The sequence below is a fragment of the Saccoglossus kowalevskii genome, chromosome 8, assembly GCF_978046115.1.
Source record: "Saccoglossus kowalevskii chromosome 8, keSacKowa6.1, whole genome shotgun sequence".
Taxonomy (NCBI): Eukaryota; Metazoa; Hemichordata; class Enteropneusta; family Harrimaniidae; genus Saccoglossus; species Saccoglossus kowalevskii.
Genome location: NC_140648.1, coordinates 28,105,436 through 28,131,339, shown reverse-complemented (window position 1 = coordinate 28,131,339; position 25,904 = coordinate 28,105,436). Strand labels below are relative to the sequence as shown.

The window sequence follows — 25,904 nt, the reverse complement described above, 5'->3', positions numbered from 1 at the left end:
TGTGCCGCTGGATAAAAGAACATGTGATATATGCAGCCAAAATATAGTTGAGGATGAGCAACATTTTGTAATGAAATGTCCAGCTTACAGTCACCATAGGGACAAATTATTCCTGACTGCACAAAATAAAGTTCCAAATTTTGATAAAGAAAATAGTCAGAATAAATTCATTTTGATTATGGCAAACCATACTCTAGCACCAGCCTTAGCTGTCTTCTTAAAAACAGCAATGGAACAAAACAGCAACAACTATCAGTGTATTAGGCTACATTTTGTGTTCATTCCATATTCTGTATTCACCATTGGCTGCAAATTGTCTTTATTGTTTTTGATTTGTTTTATTTTTTTTAGAAAAGTTTTTATTTTTTGTTTTACTGATTTACTTTTTAGATTGTAGTTGTTTTTTTTAAATTTCTTTCTGTAAGACCCTTTTTATCCTTTCCTAATGATTTTATGCGTCTAATAAAAAAATATAAAAATATATAAAAAAATATAAAAATATTACGTGCAGAGAACATGAAACCCGTCCACGTGATCCATGCCACACAGCGTGGCCAGAATGCGGCAAAGGCCTTCAGATCTGGCTGTAGTCACGCACGCAGTACGTGTTTACTATAATTAGACGTAGTATTTACCTTGTCGTTTATTCGGTGTTATTTGCTTACTTTACTCCCTATGTCGACAGCAACTATGAGTTTCAATTAGTTATGTTGCACATGCACTGTGCCATAACTACTGCCCTTTAATATGAAATCTAAACTCGCATGGTGTTTCTAAAATGATATCAAGCACCATGGACATGCATACACTCACCCCAATTTGCGAAAATCACACTAAAAAAATATTCAACTTCAGAATACTATTTTCCCCATTTCATAATGTACAAATGTAGCCAGCCTACTCCAGATGATTCTGATCAACATTCTCAAGTAAACACCTGGGGGCGCTTTTGTTATATGCTGGGAACCAAATGTACAGTATTCTCAGGGGCGGACATCTGGGCATTTTCACTGCATGGCGACCATCATGGTGAAAAAAAAAGGCCGAAAACTCAGAAAACGGTACTTTGGGATGGTTGTTGAGACTCCCCTGAACAGTGTAACAAGATTGTGTGTGTAACACATATGAATTTGATTGTTCATGATTACTTCAAAGTTGTCGAATTTTTACCGGCTCTTCGTTCCATGTTCCTCAGCATCGCGCACAGAGCATATAGAAATACGTGGTACAGTGGTGCGTATCTTAGCAACATGTAACGTCTTGTGATGTAGCTCCGCCCTGAGGAGTCATTCAAATTCATGTCAAACCCCGATAACACAATGAACCAAACAATTGTCCATGTATTTGAATTTTATTCCTTCAAGAAAATTGTTTTCCATATACTGCACCCTGTGTACTCTACTAAAGTATTTATAACATTATCAGCATTCTACAGGTAAAGTCTTCACATTACATTATAAAACATTTGCATCTTTAAAAATATAAAAAAAAAAAATGTATACAGCACTGTCAATTTTACATCCATGCAGAACACAGTCCAGGATAATTTTCAACATTATTTCTCGCACTTTCAATAAAAAAAAAATTGCAAAGAGATAATAATATGACATAAATATCAAGTTACATAATATATTTACAGAATCTAACATCACATAATTTCTTTCTAACTTTCAAAGTTCATGGTCACAATTTGGCATTATACACAATTTACAATTATTAAAACTTATTTTTTTTAGCTATATTATCGACTTGCATTATTAGACTCAATATATCAAAAATATATCTTTATATGTAACCATTTCACCCACAGTAATTTCATACTTCAGTTATTTTCTGTCATTGAAATTTTTAGAACACCAATTTAGCTTATCATAATCCTAATAATGGGTATGTGACATAGTGCGCAATTTGAGTTAATATTATTTTACTTCACATGATAATAAACGCTCAGAAATGTATCAGAAAATAGCAAAAAATAACATCTTCTCAGACATTAAAAAATTATAAGTTTCTCCTGGCAAACTCTAGCAATAAGTCATGTTTAAATTTACTATTCAAAAACTGATATATGATATTTTAGAATTGTCAAATACAAAAATGTTCCCATGCAAACGATTTCTTCAGACACAACGAGAAAAAAAAGCATGTGACTGCTGAAAAAAACATTGAAATTTCATTGCAGTCTTCATTAAAAAAAATGTCAAAAATTCAATTTATTCATTATTGTGATTAATAACATTGCACCATTTCCATTGTCGTTTTCACGTTCTGACCACCACAGCCGAGGATGGCCGACCAATACGAACGTATCTCTTTTTATTACCTAATAAAAATAAAAAATAAAAATAAAGTCAGTTTATTAAGTTATTCTGGTCATACTTTTTATTATATTTATCAAGTGAAGTATTAATAATCACACTTAGATATAAAATATATAAAAAAAATGCGAATTAAAATCTTTATTACCATAAAGTCAAATAACGACGATTTGCTGGGCATTCCAATTGAACATTGAACAAGAATGTCATTCACTTCTGTAATTGATTTCTAATTTTACCGACTTCGGTGACACCAAGTCAACAGTTTGACTAAAATGTTGCAAAACTGCTCATAAAAAAAGTTTATAAATTCACTTGTAAAGTTAGGAACTAATTACAGAAGTGCTGAACATTGAGACAAGTTTCATTGTAACTACTGTGAATAAGATAAAAAGTGTGTGAAAATAAAGACCATAACTTACACCAGCAAAGTGCAGTGACTAGAAGTGTGAAATAACAATCAGTCAAGTATATCTGTAATATATACAATACATACTGAGCTGTCAAGTTCATAGCATGCAGTGTTCAAGTGTACTTCCATTCCCTCTAAGTCTAATTTTGTGAAATTTTCTCTGTGAGAAGGCTAAGTTTCTCAGTGAAAACTGCTAATCTGAGAAACATGACTTTCAAATCAAGTACACCTTATTTTGGTGGTTTTTCACAACAAATCCGAATGACAAAATTGCTTAGGGGGAACAGTGACACAGATAGGAGATAGAATGACATGCAACATCAATAAAACTGAAAAAGTGTTGTGTGTTTTAATTATGTGAGTGTGCAGTTCTGTGCTACACCTCCCTCATCGCAGAATGTCACCCGTTTCCCAAAGGCTTGTTTAACATTTTTCAAATCGGCCCAATAGTTTTTGCACATTCGGGAACAAAGGCTGTGATAATTAATGCATTTATTTTTTTGCAATGCAACATTGTAATTGTATAGTGTTAAATTAGCTTATCATTCAAGTTTTCACCCCTTTTTTGTCTGTACACTTGATGGTGACAACAGTGATTACTCAAGCATTAGACTTAGTTTTACTTTTTTTTCATATGTGGTATCAAGATGAATAAAACACAATGTAAAAGGTTCAAGGAAGACTGAATCAGCTCTACTCACTTTCTGTCTGTTTTTTCAGTTTAGAGTGTGTGAGATCCTTCTCGTGCGGCTTTGGCGCCTCTGCGTACATTGCCCTGAAGGACCTTGATTGTTGTAGGTAGTTTCTAGCTAGAGCGATTTCTCTACCAAGCGCTTGTAGATCATCTCCTTCAAAAATGGGGATTTCTGGTTGCTGTAACAAAATAAACAGAGGGTTTAAAGTCAAATTATTGTCTTGCTGAAATATAAATATTTTATTCACAAGTAGCGTAAAAATACATTTTTTTGGTTTCATCATTACTTTAATATTCCTTGATGTCACAAGAGTTTTTTTTATTATTATACAAAACTGATACAAATAAGCCAGATGTCTACGAGTTTTACCACATTTTCATCTTAATGCCAGTGAAAAAAATGTGAAACTTTCTAGAAACACTAACTGCATCACATATAGCAGACACTGTGGTACATACAACACATAGAGGGTGCTGTATACATTTCCCTTTACATGGTTATTGTGAATAATGAAACAAAATGAAAATAAGGAACTATGCAACATTCCACACCCTATAGCCTAGCTAAGATTTATTTTATGAACTGACCTCTGGGTCATCAAAGCCTTCAGAGAGTAGTTTATGTGCAAAAAGTTGTCCATCCCTCTCAGCATTGCAGCGATGAAACCTTCCCCTTGACATGGCTGATAGTTGCCTCAGAAAGATATTAGCAGATCTGTAAAAACAAATGACAACATCAATCAATCCTATACAATTTCAATGTTTGTTTTTGGTTAAAGTGGAAATAGCTGCAATTATTTTCCTGTGTCATTAGTGTCAATTTGTATTGGCCATCGCAGAAATGTAAACACTGAAAGCATATCATATGTATTGCTGTATATTAAATCACTTACAAGTGAAAAAAGATGGCAGCATGCCAGATCTCTAGAGGCGCCATCTATTAAAATCCAGTTATGTCAAAGCAAACCTCAAGGTTTACTGGGACCCTGAGCGAAATCATTGCCAGTTTGAAAGGCTAAGACTCCCTCTTTCAGCCTCTCACTGGTGATTTTATGTGCCAATTATATACATGTCGTATATTAATTTTTTTTTTGTCTTCAGTCTCTTATCACAAGACTGATTTCAACAATATGACAACTACTCGACTTTTAGTTTTCACATTGCATTATATGTGACATGAGCCTTGTGTACAGTCACTTTGCCTATTCAATTGTGTTTAAAACAATTCTGCAGTAAAATTTGACATATTTATATGGTTATATTGTAACAAAAAAATGTTCAGAATCGCAGCTATTGCCACTTTAACATACAAAATAAAAGCAATACTCTTTTAAAAGACTCACTGTATAATTTATAGTTTTGCTACATAGTATGAATGCATTTTAAAATATGGCAAAGATAAACTTCAAATAAAGAACACAGCATGCTGTTACAAAGAATTACTTACTCATCTTGACAATTGAATGATATCGTGTGAATCTTGACTCCGCGAGTGGTGTTCAATCTGGCAATCTCCTTAAGTACAAGTGATGTGCTGCTGTCGGGTTTGCCGTCAGTGAGTAAGTACACACCGTCAATATTGCGGTCGTTGAAAGCTTCCTATAAATACATAAATAAAGAATAAATTTTTATCAATATATGCGAAATAGAATTCGCAAAGTCCAAGCAAGCTGACAAAATTTGACACACATGGAGATGTTCCTTAACTTTCCAGTAATCTAAAGCATGCAACACTGGAATTAATTTATGAAACCTTACATGTACTTACATAAAGTGCTTCCAACGTACAGGTGTTGCCACTGGCAACAAAAGTGGAAACCCATCTTACAGCATCGTGACAATTTTCCTCAAGAGGATCAACTATCTGATGTCGCCATTTCTCTACATTGCCGGAGAAACGAATAATATTGAATCTGAGAAAATAGAATAAAGGATTGTATCAAGTCAGGAGTATGAAACAAATTGGGAAAATTAACTTTTTACCAATTTATTTTTAATAATGGAATTTAAGATTACTAAAATTAGAATTCTCACCATTATGTTTTTTTTAACCATACTTGATTAACTGCTCTTAAAAATTATAACTTGTATTATAACAGCAGATGATCATTAGGAAACTTACTTGATGTTTTCTCGCTGGAACTGATCCCAGATGAGTGAGACCAATTCTCTGACCAGTTCCTCCATGTGTGAGACCATGGAACCTGATGTATCTACTAAGACCACTACTCTCTTTTCAGTGACGGTACCAAACACTCTACGACTTCCACTCAACAACCACTGTAATCGTTTCAGGTATCTCCTGAGTACGCATTCCACCTGCTCTTCATACTCGATCAGTTCATGGGCTTGCAGCTGAAGATGTTTGACTGTACCCTGTAAGTATGATGATAGAAGAGAAAACATTGAATATATATATCTCTATGTAGCTATGGGTTGGCGATACACATATTCATATAATTGTACATGTCATCAAACAAAATGAAGATATTATTTTGACAAAGTAAGCTTGCTTTTCAGATTACATAATTTGCATTATTAATTATCTTTCACAGTCCAACACTCTAGATCTGTCCACACAGCCATGATTCACTGATAAAACATTGATGCATGTAATCCCTTTATCCATCAAGATTTCTACACAAGTTGTGCACTGCCTACATAAAACTAATCTGTCTCATGACAATCTAATGTTTGCTTCGACAAACACTAAATAATATCTACATGTTACTGCTCAAATTAACATGTAATTTTCAATGATCATGGAATGCCAGGGTCATAAACGTTACTAATTTATTGTTTTTCCATGATGCCTTTGCCAAGAATGGCAAGTATATCTGTTTATTGGTGATATCAGGACCCACTTGAGTGCAATGTTAGTCAAACACATGTTAACGTTTCTTGATATGTTCTACTCACCTTGATGTTCACACTCGGGAATATACTACAGTATCTGTTAAAAAATTAAAAAAATAAGCAAAATTTTAAGCTCTGGCAATATATTTTCATTCAATACATAATAACATGTTGTGTATTTATTAATTTCTACATAATAGGGAATAACTTAAATACTAGAGTTGCAGAGCTACTAAACTAGACACCTGAAAGTACTCAGGTTAAATCGACAGTATACAACAAGCTAATTATTAGAAGTTTATTTGTATACTCACTTTGCTGAGACATTCTTTCCCAGTGCCCCTACATGATTTTTGACATGTGCACAGTCTGGTCCTGACACTAACTTATTCAAATCTAATCTGCATTTACTCAGGCTGTATTTTTTCAACCACTGTATTAAAGATAGAATGATTAGAATAATTCAAACAACAGAATGCAGTGGAAATGACACTGAGACGTTCATTAGGAAGCCACTTTGGTGAAATTTACTCATCACAGAGGGCAAACATTTTTTTTGTGGCAAGAAGTTAGTTGAACTTTTATTATATTTGTTAGAAGCTTACCTCTTTTGATGCCTTGACGTCTTCTCTGTCCGGTATGACTGGATGATTGATTGTTTTTCTCACACTCTTCTTCTTCTGCAATATGTCTGGATATTGTCTGTACATCACACCCACGTCATTTCGACATTCCGTGTAGAAAGCTTCGTGTGATGGACGTATTTTGTATCCTGAGTTAGGACGTTTCTTCTTTTCAGGTTTTGATTTGGCTGATGATGGCCTTCCATTGATAGGTGCTAAAATATTTGAATCAAACAGAGTTAGTATACTCATAAGAAAAGTTCACAAACTGCATTCATTTCAGAAGGATTTCAGAAAAATGATTTTTTTCACATAATCAACAATTTTGTACTTACGCGTTGGTATCAGGTCTTTCTTATTGGCACTGACAGGCCTCCATACTGAGGTTTTGTTGCAGTTATCATCTTTGTCCAATTTCTCTTTTTCCTTAACTTGATTTTCTGTGATTTGCTGAAAAAAAACAAAAAACATATATCTAGTAACCTTTTCACAAAACAATTCTGCATTTTAATTGTTTTTGTATGTTCAAACAATTTTTATCAAGGCCTGAAGCAAATGAAATGTTTATTTGACCTAAAATGCTTCACAAACAATTCAGCAGGGAAAATTATCACATCTTGAGGAATAAGTTATTAAATGTGTTGTTTATCTCTTGTCCCAACTGTTTATTGTACATATATATTCATAATTATAATAAAACTTGTAATCATATTTCATTAATACCAGTATATTTATAAAATTTATTGGAGGTAGGGTTATCTCTAAGGACACAACGTTCTCTTTTTCCACATGCAATATCATCTTATATTCTGAGCTGCTTTTGAAGTTTCACCTTTATCAATATGTATCCTCATTGCATTGTAGTATGAAATGACAAAATCTCTTGAGATACAAGGCGTGAAAGATGTGGAGAGGAAGAACAACTGCTTACACTTACCAGCCTTGCTAACGTGAGTTTAGTGTGTTCTGGTGGGATGAACTGCTTCTTCTTGGCAGCGGATGAGGGTCTCAATGGTAGCATCTTCATCTCACCACAGCTACCAGCTTCAAGTTGTAACTACAAAACAGGAAAATATATTCATTAATAAAGTGATAACTGACACTGCTGAGAAACAAGAATTGACATGGGTTATAAAAAACCCATAATATCATTTTATTCATTTTATACTCACATAATCTAATGACTTCTTTTTCACTGATTCTACCAACATTGCACACTGTAACAGAAACAAAACATTACAGTAATCATAATTTACATATTAAAATATACTTGATACAATTATTACTGAAAAAGCGTTTTGCGTTTTGTGTTCTACAGTACAAACCACACGTAGTGCACGATGCTTTGTGCAGAATGACAAAAGAAAATGCAATGAATCGTCTGTTCAGCCATCATAGAAGAAGAGTCATATCTGCCATTCAGTGTGGTGTGTATTTTCACAGAATGAAATTATACAATTGTAAGTTTTCGACATATTTTATTTGAACTTATGATGCCCATTTTATGTCACTGGAACACATCAACTCATCAAAATGTTTAGATTATTGGTTGACCAATATATTAAACCTCAAAACATACCAGTAATGTTAGAAATACAATTCATACAGCCCTCGTTTGACTTAGAATCTGAAACAGGAACTATTTGCCTGGAAAATATTTTTTTTTATTCAGCGTTCTGTTTTTATTTATAATAACATTATCATTTGCACTTATTAAATATTTCAACATATTTTAGACAAAATCTAACACATTTATCCTGATAAAACACACTTAGTAGAGCGTCGATCAGTTATTCAATTGTGTTATACAAATGTCTACTATGTCGACCTTTTCTTGTGATGCAAAGTGCAAAATGCAAAGCAAACGTTTTGTTTACTGTACTGAGAATTAGCACAATTAGTTGCACCACGGCAAATTTGTGTGTGTTAGTCTCAAGTTTTATTGGCTTAATAGAGGTTACACTGTTTCACTGAACTGAAAGAGGGCACTCTACAGCAATGAAGCTGGAATTTTTCCACTTGTACATGTTGCATTCAAATAAATGTATTCATGGAAAACAAATCTGTCCAGTTGTTTGTACCTACCTTCTTAGAGTAATTAACTGATTTGTCCATTTCGCTCAGTATTGCCTTAATGTCGTCGCTTTCAATAATTCCGGTTTCTCTGAACCAATGAAATCGACCACCTGTGATATGAGCCATGGTACGTAGGCAGTCAGCTGTCTTGCTAATGTTAGCATATCGTCCTGGGATGGCACCGTTCACGTCGTAGTCGTCGACATTGAACAAGATTGTATGCAATGTAACCGAGTGCCCTGCGGTAGCTTCCTGGATATAGGAGCATGCAACATCAGTCATCTGATCAGGTATCCCACTTGTGAACAAGTACATGCCTTCCACAACTAAAAACAATAGAATGAATGTTAGCCAGATTATATTGTATATTGAAATTGGGACTCATACACAAGTATTTATGAATTAAAACAACCGGAGAACAACTATTCTGAGCAAGTTTATGGCTTGAGGTTTTCCTTACTTCTATTGTATTTCTGATCTTCTTCGTTCTCCAGTGCCATTCTCAGAGCCCCCATGAAATTTCTGCTTCCACTGCATTCCAAGCCCAGAATCCACCTATTAAAAGAAACAACACTTATGTTTGAGAACAGTGGTCGTCCTTTTGTATGTGCCATCATTTTCAAGTTAAATGTGACATACTACCGGTAGCATAGAGCATGTAAGCAGCACTGTTTCATTACGCCGAACCAGTGATGCACGGTAACCCAACATTGAACTCTTTCAGCATTCTATTTCCTATAACTGTCTACAATTTTACACTGACTTTAAACCAAACAAACAATATTGCTATTACAAATTTGAATACAAAATTTTAAGATTCTTATTCATAATTGCCATCAGAAGTGACACTAGTTGATGAAGAAAGATAAGGGGTAAATTAACTATACCACACCTCTGTAAGAAATGTAAACTTTAACATTAACAGGACTATCTATTTTAAAATTCTCACCTCCAACATGACTGTAGATTTTTCTCTGATGGTTCCTGCATACCAGTCTTCCAAGCAGTTGGTTCACTACCAAATCTAAAACATAACAGCAAGATCAATAAGAATCAGTAGATAGAAACCATTGTGTCATCAACTGAAGATAGATATAATCAATGTACACCTTTTAACCAACAAAATTGTGAATATACGCATGTCAGGTTTTTTCCCTACTTACCCAATAATATTGATATACTCCTTATTGGCCATCTGTTGTTCTAATAGCATTCTCAGTGAGTGCTGAATATGGACTAAATAATTAGTGTTTGCACAGGACAGGTCTACCAAGATGATTATTCTGTGAATAAATTTGTGAAATGGTGTAATTATCCAATTGTAATCATGGCATATAAGGCACAGTGAGTAATTGCATAATATGATTATCATTATTACTAACCCTGCCATATATATACATAGCAAACCAGTCAGCAAATCAGCTGACAATGTTGCTATTATTGCGTACAAAACAGCATGACAGTAATGACCACTGATAAATCAAGCATTGATATAAGAGATATGAATGTATGACAGAACTGACCTCTTTTCAACAATTGTGCCAAATATCCGGCGTGAGCTTTTGGACAACCAATCCACTCTCTTCTCGAATAATTTAACTATAGTGGCTAGCTTCTTCTGGTAGTCGTACAGTTGCGTGGGATCAACATGGACATTTTTCACTGACCCATCGTGCCACTGGAATTGAGCCATGGCTTTCTGTAGTAGCGAAAAAAAAAAAAAATTATGAAAATGTTGTTTTCCATCATTGATACATCACACATTAAATTTGTTTTAAAGTATTCATTTAAATTAATTCTGACCACTGGAAATGATGATTTCTATTGTAACTCTACATGTTCAAATGGTTTGAATTCAGTGGATTTCAGAAAAAAAGTATAAAATTAATTCCTATTTTGGTATTTAGAACATGTGTACTTGTATACAATTGTAAAGGGATGCTTCATTACTGATATTGAATATGTTTTCACAAATGTAAACATTGAAGTCTGCGCTCTGGAATAGACACCTCATAAATGAACCACTTATAAACAGAGCCTTCCACCAAGCAAACAGAATGTGGTACTACGTACCTCATGTACAGTTGAAGACACAACTTTCTTGATGATTGGGATAAACTCTTCTAGTGGTGCAAAGGCATTAGGAGCCAGAATCTGATACAAACTCAGCTTCTTGGCTCTCAGTCCATTCATCTTTAGCCATTCATCCGATGTCTTTGGTTGGAATGGTGGGATCTCAATGTTTAGAGTTCCTGAATGGTTTGGTGGTCTGGGTAAGAAACGAGACGCTGGCAGCTTCTGTACTTCTAGAGAAATCTGAAATCAATCAATTAGACAAAGTTTGAACACCTGGTGTTTATCAGTTTTCAAGCCAAAATATTGGGTCACATTTTCAACATCTTTAATTTTTCTCAAACATACACATACTATACTTCCCCTACAGTGAATCTGTGAGTCAACTATTGCCTGAGCACATGGCTTGTATACTACTTACCTCGTTCAATATACTGACAAGTGCATCTCCCATCATGCCTTGCCTCATCTCTTTGATCTTATTGATGACTTCCTGTGCTTTTTTGATTTCACGTAATAGAAAGGTGATGTCTGTACCGGTGTATATTTGCTCCTGGGTACAAGAAACAATTACAGAATTACACAGAGATGCAAATTACGAATAAACAATGCCTGACTACTTGGTAAGAATAGAGAATAAAATACAAACAGATTTCAGTGTAAAATTATCATGGATCTAGACTCAACAGATTTTGGTGAATTGTTTTCATCATTATTATCGAACTCTTACCTCACATGTTGAAGCGTATACATGATATCTTCCACCAGAGCACTCGGCTAGCTTCCTTAAGGTCAACTACAAATTGAAGAAAATCAAAATATTTTAATCAGTGGTTATTAAATAGATAAAAGATATAAATATGGGAGACTCTAGAATTAAGTAGAATGTGCAGCATATAAAGAGCATTGGTCATCATGATGTGTTCTGTTCGATATGGATCTCATATGTGGCATGTACAACGTGTGTAAAATGCATTGTTTACACAAATTCAACCACATGCCTTCATGCCTTTTAAAGTAATGACACGGTTGAAAAATGGGACATTTTGGGGAAAAAAATTGAACTGAATGCTACCATTATTACATACGGGTAAACATCAATTATCCGAACGTATGCTATGTCATAAATAACCCAAAATAATTTTCACCCAGTTACAAGTGTTCAGATAAATTGAGGTTTAACTGTAACTATTAATATACACAGATTGCAAGTAAAAATAGACACAAACGTTCTACAGATTAAAGCTAATACATGCAAGGTACATTTGATAAATCACATGGCATTAATTCTCATTTCTGAGTATTGAACCTTAAACGCAAAGTAGCTTTAAAGCTCTCAGCAGCAACAAAAAGCCCTTGAGTGTATGCTGGAATGAGATGTAATGTATAAGATCTAATGTACCATAAATGCATGGATGCTGAACACAGACTAAACCACACACATACATGTATGACTATAACCACTCTAGTCCTATAGTTTACAACTACAGGGACAACTCTACCTTGAGTTTCATTTCTGCCTCTGGCCTCTTATTAAATGCAATGCGATTGAAAGAAGAATTAATGAGACAATGAAATTATTAGGAAATGGAATATAAATAAGAAAATGTATTTTACAAGAATGACTGAAAATAGCACATTTAAGAATCACTAGTCAAACAGAGTATGATGAACAGCACACACAATGTGAACAGACACACACACACACATACACACACACACACACACACAGACACACACAGACACAGACACAGAAGCATGCAGATTATAGTAGGCGATATATAGTAAACATTGTCCTGCATAACTACATAATGGTTATGGACTGCATTCAATTCTCAATCCAGGCACATGCATTTTATTCATGCAGTCAGTACACTGCCATCTATGTTAAATCATATTTTGCAGTCAAATTTTAGTGTATTTATTTGTTTTCTGTAATTGTCAATAAAAAGTAAAAGTCTATACCCCCATGTGTTCAAGTCATTGTAAAAGTACATAAATGTAGGACTGACAAAAATTAGGGCTTAATCAAGTGAGCAAAATATGATTGTGTTTTTAAACTATTTTCTGGAAAGTAACAAGAGCTGAGAATAGCAGTGATGTAGTTCATTTACATGCCCCATTACACAGTGTTTTATCATGCATATTTATTACAAGGAGTCACATGCTTGAAAAGAAGGTGATTTTATGCACTAGAGACTTACATTGGTCAGGTGGTTACTGCAGTCATATGCCACGGTGTGTAGAGGTTTACAGTCACCGATATTCAGCTGTTCCACATAGTCACAGAGAACTTCAGAACTTTGATCAGGACTGTACAGAAAAAGAAACATAAGATTTTGTTTTTGCTGTTCTAGATCCTATACAACTAACAAATATACAAAAGAGGAATTTGCATTCTCATAATAAGTAAAACTAAATATTCAACAAATAAATAGACACACATAATGTAAATATTATATAGACTGTCATTATTTGCTTGGTTATTCAGTTATTCAGATAGGTTATAACTAATGTAAAATTATAACAGTAGAATATGACAGATTTTCCCAGTTATTGTTAAAGCTACTGATCCATTAGTTTATCTAAATTATTATGTTATTTTCTAACAAATCAGCAATTGTATTATGTATAGTCCAGAATAAAGTTTAATGCATTGTATAAAATAGAATAGAATCAGTTTGGAATGGAATAAGATTTTCTACTTCCATTCAAACCATTAACACAGTTTCATTCTCACACAAGTTTCAAGAAAATCACAATTATGTCATAGCAACAACCAATTTGCATCAGTAATATTAATTGTGACAGAATTATTGGCAAAAAAAGTTGAAACTTTAAAGCAGTCTAGAAATCTCAATCGCATTATTTGTATGCATTTTGCCATATTGGAAACTTTTTTTTCCCCCAACCCAGTAGTTATCCAGGGTCATGAATGGAACACTGATTAGAGATGCAATATACTAAAACTTATTATGTAAACTTACGTGTTGCCGAGAACAATTATAATTGTGTCAATTTCTTTCATTTTAAGGACTTTCTTCAAAGCAGCTAACAGATTACAACCACCCAGACCACACATGTTATTTACCCAATTCCTGGCCTCATCAAGACTGAAATTAAAATAACAATTAACAATATGAATGGCATTGAATATGACAAATATTATCATTCTAAATCTACACAGTAATTGTAGGTACCGGTATATACACATACAACACTGATACAGGTAAAATATGAAGAAGGATGTATACAGCTAACTAGAAAAATTCAGAAAATTCAAAAACACTTCACTTGATATTTTGCTGAACGAAAGGTTCCATTATATGGATGAAAAAGAACAAGTGAAAAACAAGGTATTCAAATTTGTTTCCATGGAAACAATGTATGTTACAATGTTACAATGTACATTACTTTGTTTCCATGGAAACAAATTTGAATCATCAGCATCAGAAGTTTTGCTTTGAACTGAAAACTGGTGAAAATACAAAATACTTTCAAATAGCTGGCCACAGGGAATAGCTTGTCAAAATGAGTCAGAAATGAGTTAGCAGCATCCATCTCAAACTACTAGTATCCTATTGGCTCAAAATAAAATATGTTTGACAGTATCAATATTAACACTTCATACATAGCAACTTGATAGCAACATCTTAAATTGTTTAATATGCTCAGAAATTCAATAGTAGTACTCACATTCTGTAATTAACATATCGTGGTGTGTCCCATAATGATTCTACTTCAGTACCAAATGATACAAAATACAGCATTTCTTTTGAGTGTAGCTGTTCATCTATTAAACTCTGAAACATAGCAAACATGTATGAATGAAAACTGAATTAATGGATACAGATCTTGAGGTAGTTACTTTTATAAATGACAAATAACCCTTACACACAAAAGCAAACTTTTTTCAACTTTACAAAAAATAAACTTGCATGATATTTCCAAAATTCAAGTTCAATTTAAAATTCAAAATTAACATAGAAAATTGCAAAATATTTTGGAGGAAAAAATTAGGCCATTCATGGTGGTAAAGCAATAGAGAACATTACACTAATACATTCACCTTTTTGATAATCACAGTGATACTGTGTCGTAATTCAGATAAATATATAGATTACATTATTTCTAAGTCTTACCATGACAGACTGCTGAAATGTATTGAGTCTTCCAAAGCCACAATTAGCATCTGAACTGTCAACAACCACAGCTACTTTAGTTCCTTTCACCATACCAAATATCTACATATATAGATACAACACATAATGAGTAATGTTTAAAGCGAGAGGGTCGTCACCTGCGCACGCATGGGAATCGAGTCCCAAGCAACAATAACAACACACGCTAAAAATGCAAAGGCTTATGGGTAGTTGCTTGGTAATAAACAATGACACGCTATGGCCATCTGACGCATGCGCAGGTGACAACTCCCCAGCTTTTAACTAATTGAATCATGGAAAAATAATTATTTTTAGAGTGGCTGAATCGTCAACAGATAAATTAAAATTATTGGAGCGTGGAAATATTTCAAACAGAGAAAGTGTGAAATATAGAAACAAAAACAAAGCCTCCAACAAGTACTAGTTTTAATTCACATCATCAAACATATAAGTGGATCATAGTATCTGAATGTGATCATTTCAGGTTGTTGAATTACTGAATGAAAAATTACAAATTATTGTTTTGACAGAACTATTGGAGAGAGGGGTTACACTATGAATTTCTGAAATATAGTATTATGTCTAATGTATCAATAATTTTAATTTTACGACACAAACACTCAAGTTTCAGTATAAAATATTTTATTGGCATAAGGGACGCAAAATAATTAATAAGAAAAATGATTACCAAATATAACCTTCTATAAAACATTTAGTAAAGTACTGTTCACTGCTATGTATTGCTCTATAACTTGTAACATCTACATGTATTATACTATTGCTACAATATTTAAATTATTGTATATTTATTTATGTTTAAAGGAATTTGACAAGATTAACTTCCTAAGGCTATTTCAAATTCCTTTTACCTGTAAATATAATTTTTTTTTTCTATTTCAGAAATTATATTCTTCACGAATAATATGGGTAATAAACCATCATATCATATCATATCATAAATGCATTCATTATTTATTTGCCAATTATTCAAAAAAACATTGACACCCATAACTTTTTTAGACAATTCTACCATTATCCGAAGTACCATTTGGTGACAACAATCAAGGTAGAAAACCACCTGTCAGAGGCAATCACTGACAGGAAACCATACTCATAATGAATAAAGTGCCATTTATAATTATTTTATACCTACCTTTTTACTTCCTTTAAGGAGCCATTTTATTCTGTTGTGATACATTTCAATAGTTCTGTAGGTCAAAGGTTAAAGGTGAATGTGATTATGTATTCTGGAGATAAAATAAAAACTGCAGGGTTCTTTGACAATTAATTAAATCATTATGAAACAATTTTAGAAAATTTGAAAACCACAATTTAACTAAAATACAAACAATTTGTAAATTGATGATCACCAGCAACAGTTGTTGCGTCGGTCTGATAATCAACTACTGTGAAATACTTTATTTTAGCTGGAATTAATTTTCGCTGAAAAGGCTTTTTAGGCATTTTGTATGGAATTTATTTTCACTGCTTTTTGATGAGTTGAATGTGAAATATAGGAAAAAAAAGTATATTTGCTGGATTTTATTTTCACGGAATCATCCCTTCAGCAAAAACAGCGAAAATAAATTCCAAGTGAAAATAAATTATTCTACAGTACCCCATGGGTGAATGCACTCATCCACTGGTTATTATTATTTTTTTTTTTTTTTTTACAAATGTGACTTTGAAAGAACTTACAAGGTCTGCAGATGTCCAGGTTTTATTAAATAATTACTGTAGAATACTTTATTTTCGCTTGGAATTAATTTTTACTATTTTTGCTGAAGGAATGATTCAGTGAAAATAAAATTCAGTGAATATAGCTTTTTTCCTATATTTTACATTAAACTCGTCAAAAATCAGTGAAAATAAATTCTATACAAAACACCCTAAAAGTCTATTCAGCAAAAAATAGTTTCAGCTAAAATAAAGTATTCTACAGTAGTACATTGTATACACAGAAGATAATTTGACACAAAATATTACAGATATAATACATTCCATATAATGTACATGTTTTATGAAACTGTCAAACTTTGTATTCATAATGCATACAATCTTAAGTCAATACATGTAATAATGTTGACTAGACACGCACAGTGAGCAGTAAGTAATCCCCATCATTCGTATCATGTTCATTTTGGATTAATAATTTGTTTTTGATTAAAAATGAAATCCTAAAATTCTCTTTGCTTCATACTTAATTCGGAAAATTAAATGAGCATTTATGGTCGACATGGGAACAGCTGTAACTGCACCAAAATAATGGCAGTTACTATCGTCACAGCATCGAAATACACTTTAATTAATAATGGGACTTAAAATACTGATGGAAATTGTGCAAATCAACTGATAAATAAATAAATGGAGAAAAATAAAAAACACCATCAGTTGGCAATGTGTTAAACAGTAGACAGTACAGATAAAATTGTTTTTAGACATTGTTCAGAATACCTCTGGCCAACCATCAGGAAGCCAGGAGAGTAAACAAATGCGTTGCTAAGTAAGAAATTGATATGACACTGTCAAATGAAATAGGCTATTGTGCATCAATACAAACTGATCGCATGGGTGTTGCCTACCTATTGTGCACTGTGACCTCAGTGAAGTTTTGACTCCATTCAAATAGAAATCGATGCAATAACAAATGACAATAGTTGACCAATGTATGTATGCATGTAAAGATTGCAATATTGGCAATTTTAACTTGTTCTTGTTTTCTAAATATTATAACAATAATAATAATACCTGGTAGGTCTTTTTTATTTCCTGATAGTGATAGAAAGTAAATTGTTGGTACTCACTCATGTAATCTGTATTCAAATTCATTAACAACGCTTGCTTCAAACTGTAAATGCTGGACAGGCTTCTCACCAGAGTAAGCCCTTGAAGGGGGAGGTCTGTGTAATAAAAAAAAAATTATTCATTTATCTATAGAGTTTTTGTTTATTCTGTGTGTGTATATGTTTAGGTACATTGACCAGTTTTTTAGTATTGAATAGTGCATATTCTTTAAATCTATGTATATGATCTTGTCTTTAAAATGGAATTTGCCCTATCCACTTAAAACCATGTCCAATAAAGTGAACAGTTTTAATTCCAAGAATGACAATGCTTCATGAATTGGGATTCACAGTGACTTTCTTGTAATTGAAAAAAAATTAAGACAAATTGATGGCAGACATGTACTTTAAATTCAGACGTAAATTAATGAATGACAAATATAAATAAATAATATACATGGTTAGGTCATACATATTTTATAAAAGGAAAACTTACGCCGATATAGTCCCTCTGCTGAGTAAATCTTTGAGTGTGAGTTTCATTTTGTCTACACTGTGGCCAGTCGTTAACCAATCTTCCGATGTCTGACCTTCATTAAACATTGCTGCCATGTCACGGTTTCTCTGGAAAATGATAGAAATGACAGTGATCAGTTTTAATGCATTTCAACGATAACCCTACAATCAAACAATGTTTGATTTGATTGAAGACAAAATTAGAATGAGTACTATTATTATTAAAAATGTATTTTGAAAAATTTTTAAATTACAAAAAAGAAAAAAAAAATGATTGTGAGGTGAACACCAGACTAAAAACTATAAATTTATTTTTGCCCATTGTTACCATAGAAACAATTAAGCATGTGTTCGTTTGAGTCTTGACAACATGTACTTTATATAACCTTTATTCATTTCACCGATTCCATTGCAGTTGTATTATTAATTATGATCAGGAATCTCATGACAATGATGATGAATTAGACTTCCATGTCCATGTCCATCAATTGAGAAATCAATAAACAGATGGAGAGAGAGCATGGGAGTGCTGTTGATGTTGTCAGACCATATTATCAAGACCACTCCCACAATCCCTACAGTCAGTAGTCAATGAGTCTCTGTCTGATTCAAAACTAGGTCTGCGCCACCGCTTTTAACCTTTTAACCAACTAACCACTTAGTACACAATGATTTAAAGACTCAGACACTACTTCTTTTGTTATTCTTGTCGACACTTGATGACTTTACACAAATACACCCAGTAGTCACTGTAATCAATTACATCACTTTACCTGGACAACATACAGAAGTCAATAAAAACAGCTTTCAAAAAGAACAACACGCATATAAAGATCCTGTAGCAATTAATAGGTAGTTCTACTTTACATACATTAGTAATATTATTTTTTTAATTACAAATGTTTATAATGTGAGAGATATTAATGTAATAAAATATAATTCAGCACTTTTGGAATAATATGGCAATTTCCCAGAGTAAACTACTTGCGTTACAGAATCCCTCAGCAGACTAATCTGTATTTGGTATAAATATACTGTGGTAATTACACAGTAATACATTAAAGAGCAGTTGTCATCACATGTGTGAGGTTTGTGTTGCTAAATATTGATTTTTCCACAATCCAATGGGCTCTCACGAATACGAATAAGAGTTTTGGTCTGTGCGTGATGTGTAAAAAATACCAACTTTTACTCTTTCCTTTGTGCCATGAATTAAACATTGGTAACAGCTCTTCTTTGTAGTCATTGATCTGCGCAGTCATCACCTTTTGTTCATATGGAACACAAACATGTAACTAGCGCATGCATGGTACAAAGACCACTACCCTTTCACAGACATTTGTGACCAGTGGTCATGATGAGATGAACTAAATCACTAATTAATCACGCAGTTAATTTATACGACAGAAAATCATAATCTTTCACAAGACTGTATTAATTACAATTTCATGTATTTTTGCTCACTGAAATATTTAAGTTTATTACTCAAAATTTGCATAGTGTTTCTAAATTTGTTTTGGGCCAAAACAAAATTACCTCTACATGTACTGTTAATTGTATCTTGAATTCCTGATGACAATAACCCATAATTATGAAAGCATGACTATAACCATGATATATAATTTTCAATACAGCTCAAAACGCCCTTAAGGTAAATTCGTTGGGCATCTAAACTACCTTCGAGAAGTTCAAGTCCCGCAATGGGAATGGTGTTTTTTTACACTGGCTGTTACACTGGAATTCTGCAATGATATAACCACATTCTGTAGACTACAGTTCCGGACAATTTGCATGTAAACAGAGCAATTCATTTAAATTTTTAAAATAAATTAAAATTAAATAATTTTTTTTTTCAATTCAGTGTACAGTGTCAGTGACTTCCCGCTCCTTCTCAAAATGGTAATTTGTAACACAAGAGTCAGCCATTGGCTATTGACATACATGTATATAATGGGTGATCAGAGTGAATCAGACGCATCATTGGCAGCTCAACACATAACTACATGTTGTTGTATCCATGGCAACCACTCACCTAGGAAATGAACCATACTAATTACCGAGACACAACAACAACATTGCATTTTTGTGCACTGCATTTATTGCTATTCTAGCAGACCTCTTGTTATACAACAGTATGAAAAGACCAGTAACATAGCGCACAAGTAACTGATTTGCTCAAGCATGGTGACTCAACATATAGTAATAATTAAAAGGAAATAGATATATTGATTTCATATATTGATTCCATGTAAATGGGACAGAGAGCGGTCTAGATTAAGATCGCAGATACAAAATTTAGTAATAAACCAAAACTGCCACACACTTCCCTTTAGTATTAAATATATCAACCATTGTGAAGACAAATTAATATTCAATATTAAGTGTTTAAGACTTTGATCTAATATCATGTGTGGAAAAGACAATGTACAAGGAGACCACATTTTGGTTTTTAACCTGAATTTTACAGACTCTCTGTAAAATACACATACACAATCACTGCTGCTTTGCAAATGCTATAAGAACATACTGTAGAATACTTTATTTTCGCTTGGAATTTATTTTCGCTATTTTCGCTGAAGGGATGATTCAGTGAAAATAAAATTCAGTGAATATACTTTTTTTCCTATATTTTACATTAAACTCATCAAAAATCAGTGAAAATAAATTCCATACAAAATGCCCGAAAAGCCTTTTCAGCGAAAATTAATTCCAGCGAAAATAAAGTATTTCACAGTACTTCAGTCTAAATATAGACCACTATATAGACTACTTTTGGTTCAGTCTCATAAGTAGGTAACTAATAACCAAGCATTAATGCATGCCACTCCCAATACATCAATCAGGCTAAATAAAAACAAATTTGTTGTTTCCAGCAACGCCCAAAAATAATATTATTATTTTTATTTTATTTTTTCAGATGAGTTGTACTCTCAAAATCCAGCAAGAGGGATTGGGTTACTGTATAATGTTCACAATTCTGAAATAAAAATATATGACCCTTTGAAAACATGTGATGTCCAAATATGGAACAATTACACCTCATTTCCAAGATGGCAGATATTTTTAAATCGAAATATCCTCGTAATAACCTCATACCTGTATCACATTAAAGCCATTTTCAAACAACCAATCAAATATAAGGTCAATAAAGAGCCGCATATAGTACCTAGGCATTAGTGAAGTGGGATATTGTATTAGACACTACCGGTAAATACTTTGTAAATTATCAATAGATGGCTAACATTTGTGCCATTAAGAACGGAGCTTTATGCATTGAAACATGAGTGAATTAATGAAAAAAGAACTTAATTTAATCAAATTGAGCACCAACAAAATTAGAATTTAGTTTTAAATTTGACAATTTTGTAATTAGCAATATAAACTTACCACCATTTGGTATGTTTGATTGACTGATGTGATGGTCATTGAATCCGGTGCAACACCCCCACCTCTTGGTGCTAACCATTTGGGCCTTGGGCCCTGAGTTAAAAATGTATTTTCCATATCCTGACTGGATCTGCAAAAAAGAAGGAAGGGTTACACATCTTACAATGTAGCATAGAATCACTGTAGCTTATGGTCTAGCTATACAATAATGTTTTAGGGATGATGTAGAATATTTTAGCTGGAAATAATTTTCGCTGGAAACACATTTTGGTAGTATTGTATGAAGTTTATTTTCACTCATCATTGGTGACGTGGATGTAAAATATATTTCCACTGATTCATCCCTTCATTAAATAAAATAAAAATAAATTAAAATAAATTAAAATAAATTCCAAGTAAAAATAAATTAAATCACAGTATATACATTCATGTACACAGTACTATGTCAATGTCAAATACAAAATCTAACATAAAATTATCCAATCGACTCAAACAAATTTGATCATGCCTGAAATAATACGAGAGTCACCTTATGTTGACCGAGATACGCTACAGTTATTGTTGTGACTAAGCATGGATCAAATGAGAAAAGGGACAATGTAAAATCACACCTAAGAGTTATATAATGTGTAATAAGTGAACTGAAAGGTAACAAGTAGACAGGGATTGTAGCAAGGATCACTGCATTAATCACTATATGTCACTGGGTTTTCATTTGTTGCCTAACATACTTGAAAGTGCTGCAACACTTGACTGGGAATTAATGAATGTAAGGACCGGGACAGAAGGGGACAATATCAAACTATTCAGTGTCACACAACTTATAAAGTGACTGAAGTTATAAATTACAGAGCCTTCTTTAGTAATGAGGTTGAAACCAATCAGACAAATACTCTGCACAGTTTTTTGAACCATAATGTTATATTTATCACCCTCTACAGATGTTTATAATAATGAGGGTTGTATCATGTGTCAAACCTGAACACTGTTCTGGGGGTTTGCACATAATCTATTTACCACGTTCTTTTTTTTTTTTAAGTCTTAAAAATGCTTTTAATTATATCAATAGAGAGAGGCTCTTTTGAATAACAGATGAATTGCATGGATGGTATATTTTATAATTCAATTGATGCTCTTTACCCAAATCATATGTTTTTTTAAGTAAATTAATATCTGATTTATTATTTCCCATACTGACGTAAAGACAAGGGGACAATCTAACAACTACACTGTTCATGTTGCTACCAGTATATAAACAACCTACTGGTAGCAACATATGATGTAGATGTAAAATACCTTAACTGCGGTATTAACACTGGGGGTACAGATTTTAACATTTTATTTTATACTTGATGGTATATTTTCATTTTCTCACTATGAACAGAATCTACAAAATATGCTTCAGTTCAGGAAATATCAAATTTTGTGCAGTAAATTTAAGTTTCACAAGTGGGAGTGAGAATATTGACTATGTTATTGTATGTAAACTGGTAGTGCTGTTGTAAGGGGATACAGGTCAGGATATGTTTAATATTCGTAGATGGTCTATTCTTGAAAGAGACTTATGGGTACAGATGACAACAGTCAGCTGAAATGTATAATAACTATTTAGATTTTAACTATTCTTCTCAACTGATTTGTCACATATTAGGTCAAGGAAACAAGTGAAGTGTGTTGGGCTCTGGTATCACAATGCATTAAATAAACTAAAGGTACTTATTTTATATTTAAAACATTTAAAAAGCAATATACCGGTACTTGTATCCGAAAGTCTCAAGTCAGACAGATCACTCATGGCACAAGTAAGGTGCTTCAAGAATTGAAATGCTGATTCAAAAAAGAAGTGCTTAAATTTTGACTGACTATTTCCAGTGATAGTACAATAATAATATTGAAGATGGCTGCCATGTTTCTGTTCTATAAGATGATATTCTTGTCAATTACTATAATCATGTATTAAAGAGCTACAAAAAGTATGCATTACTTCAGTAAGATTCAATAGAAGCATAGTAATTTTATTACCATGAGAAACACCTATGATCAAACTCACCTGATATCATCGTGTTTACTCCTTTCTGTTTCACCCCCCTCTTCTTCTTGCTGAAAGTTTAATTCCTCTTCTGCATCATCTTCCTCTTCTTCTTGCTCATCCAGCTCCTCCACAATATGGGATTGCTCAGCTCTGGTAAGTAATTATGAAAAGAATCAAGCATGTGTGTTGAGCAGAAGATACATGTATTACTGGCAATACATTGAGGTGACTTTAAAACATATGTAATGTTCATAATAACCATGAATGTGCTACCCTGGTTAATCACTGTTGTGGCCATATACACATTCGAAAAATTTTAAATCCTGCTAATGGGGCACCTTATTCATGCAATGCTCATCCAGGCGAGTTCGAATTGGCGACCAGTGTGACCAGGCTTCTCCGGGCAGCAAAAATGTGTGCTAAACAAGTTTGGCTATTGCGATTGCTTCTGAATTTTTAATAGCAGAGCCTGATAATATAAAGAGCTATACAGTAACACCAGTCTAAACTTAAAGGTTCTAAGACTTATTGTTAAAGGGCGGCAGTCGTCGTGCCGCATCCTGTTCAATATGAGGACTCATAGCGACGTATACAACACATGTAAAATACATTGTTTATTTACATGAAATTCGAACACAAGCTGTGCGACGACCACCGCGCTTTAATACAGCGTATGTCTGGGGGTGAATATTATGCCGTATTATAAGCATATATATTTTGTATATACCGTAAACACACATTTTATAGTCTGTATTATGAATCGCAAGGCCTTCTAATGTCAGTGGCTTATAATCATTGACTGGTGAAGTATTGCCTCGCTGCAGTGCTATATAATTGTAACACTGATGTATAGAAATACATAGCATGGGCGGAGGGTCAATGATAATAAAGCAGAACTAACTGTGAGGAACCTCTGGTATACATTCATAGGGTTGATTCACTCAGTATTATGAAAATTTATTTCTAATGATTCTAACCACAACACTAATGTTGCAGTGAAGTGAAGTGATTGGTCAAAGCAGTGTTATATGAAATAAATAGGTGAAATATTCAACATGACATCATTTGAGATTAGGTAAACACACGGAAATGACTATTTTTTGATGACAACTGCAAAGAATTTGATAATGGTGTAACAAACAACCTAAATGGTTTCCAAAATAAAAAGAGATGAATCACTGGTAAGCAGTAAATATTTTGTTCATTTATTAGTATTGACAGTCTTGCGTTACGTTGGTCAATTCATTTTGTATTAATGAATATTAATAGTTATACAAATCACGTGTACATTTTTTTTGAATGATAAAACTGTATTTTATATATCCCTTTTGTAGTAATTGATATTTTAAATTGCCAACCAGAAGAAATGACAAAAATAATATCTTTTCGTACAAGTTGGATAAGGAGTAGTGTGTTGTAATTATTAAATTATACACATCATATCAGTGTGCATATTTGATACTTTCAACGTATACGATTTTGTCAGTTAACCGCGTCCAACCAATGCATACAATTATAAAATAACGGTACCACGACCACTGTAATCGTGTTAAAAGGAAAAGAGGCCTGAGTATCTTTCTTGGACGATGGAAATGCCTGGCTGGAGGTATCATTTGACCGTTTGTTCTAGGGTCATTGTATCTGGTGAGCTATAAAATTCAACAGCAATATAAAACATCGGAGATTTTGCTGACGGCTTTCACGCTTTTTGACAAAAGCTGTCAGAAACAACACTGAGCTGAGCTCAATCAATCGATCGTTTCTGATAACTAATGCTTCCTACCTTTGTTCCATCTGAGCTTCCATATTTCGTCGCCTTCGATCCATGGTTTTAGATATCTATGTGTCCACTGACGGTATTCAATAGATATGTTTTCCACTCGAAACCGACGAATATTGTTAAAATACAGTAACACTATCTACCGTTCGCTGTGAATACTAGTACCACACCATACCAAAGATGGCGGATGT

General features: G+C 33.2%; 1 protein-coding gene across 3 annotated transcripts; it reads right to left on the bottom strand.

Moving 5' to 3' along the window:
- Nucleotides 1-1,332: 1,332 nt before the first annotated feature.
- Nucleotides 1,333-25,904, bottom strand: LOC100378091 (von Willebrand factor A domain-containing protein 3A-like). Of its 3 annotated transcripts, XM_085502443.1 has the most exons (32): nt 25,717-25,904; nt 23,952-24,083; nt 21,902-22,031; nt 18,495-18,622; nt 18,020-18,115; nt 16,369-16,423; nt 15,195-15,296; nt 14,749-14,855; nt 14,040-14,165; nt 13,257-13,365; nt 12,555-12,581; nt 11,783-11,848; nt 11,474-11,605; nt 11,053-11,295; nt 10,503-10,678; nt 10,143-10,262; nt 9,929-10,003; nt 9,440-9,534; nt 8,989-9,305; nt 8,076-8,120; nt 7,841-7,960; nt 7,239-7,353; nt 6,886-7,118; nt 6,595-6,713; nt 6,344-6,377; nt 5,547-5,800; nt 5,193-5,337; nt 4,872-5,023; nt 4,013-4,139; nt 3,432-3,603; nt 2,741-2,792; nt 1,333-2,323 (listed from the first exon to the last, which is right to left on the bottom strand). In XM_085502443.1, the coding sequence occupies exons 1-31, from the start codon at nt 25,758-25,760 to the stop codon at nt 2,779-2,781; spliced, it is 3,810 nt and encodes a 1,269-aa protein (XP_085358569.1). In that variant the 5' UTR covers nt 25,761-25,904; the 3' UTR covers nt 1,333-2,323; nt 2,741-2,778. The 3 variants fall into 3 exon arrangements, with proteins under 3 accessions (XP_085358569.1, XP_085358567.1, XP_085358568.1); XM_085502441.1 differs by lacking the exon at nt 2,741-2,792; XM_085502442.1 differs by lacking the exons at nt 2,741-2,792; nt 12,555-12,581.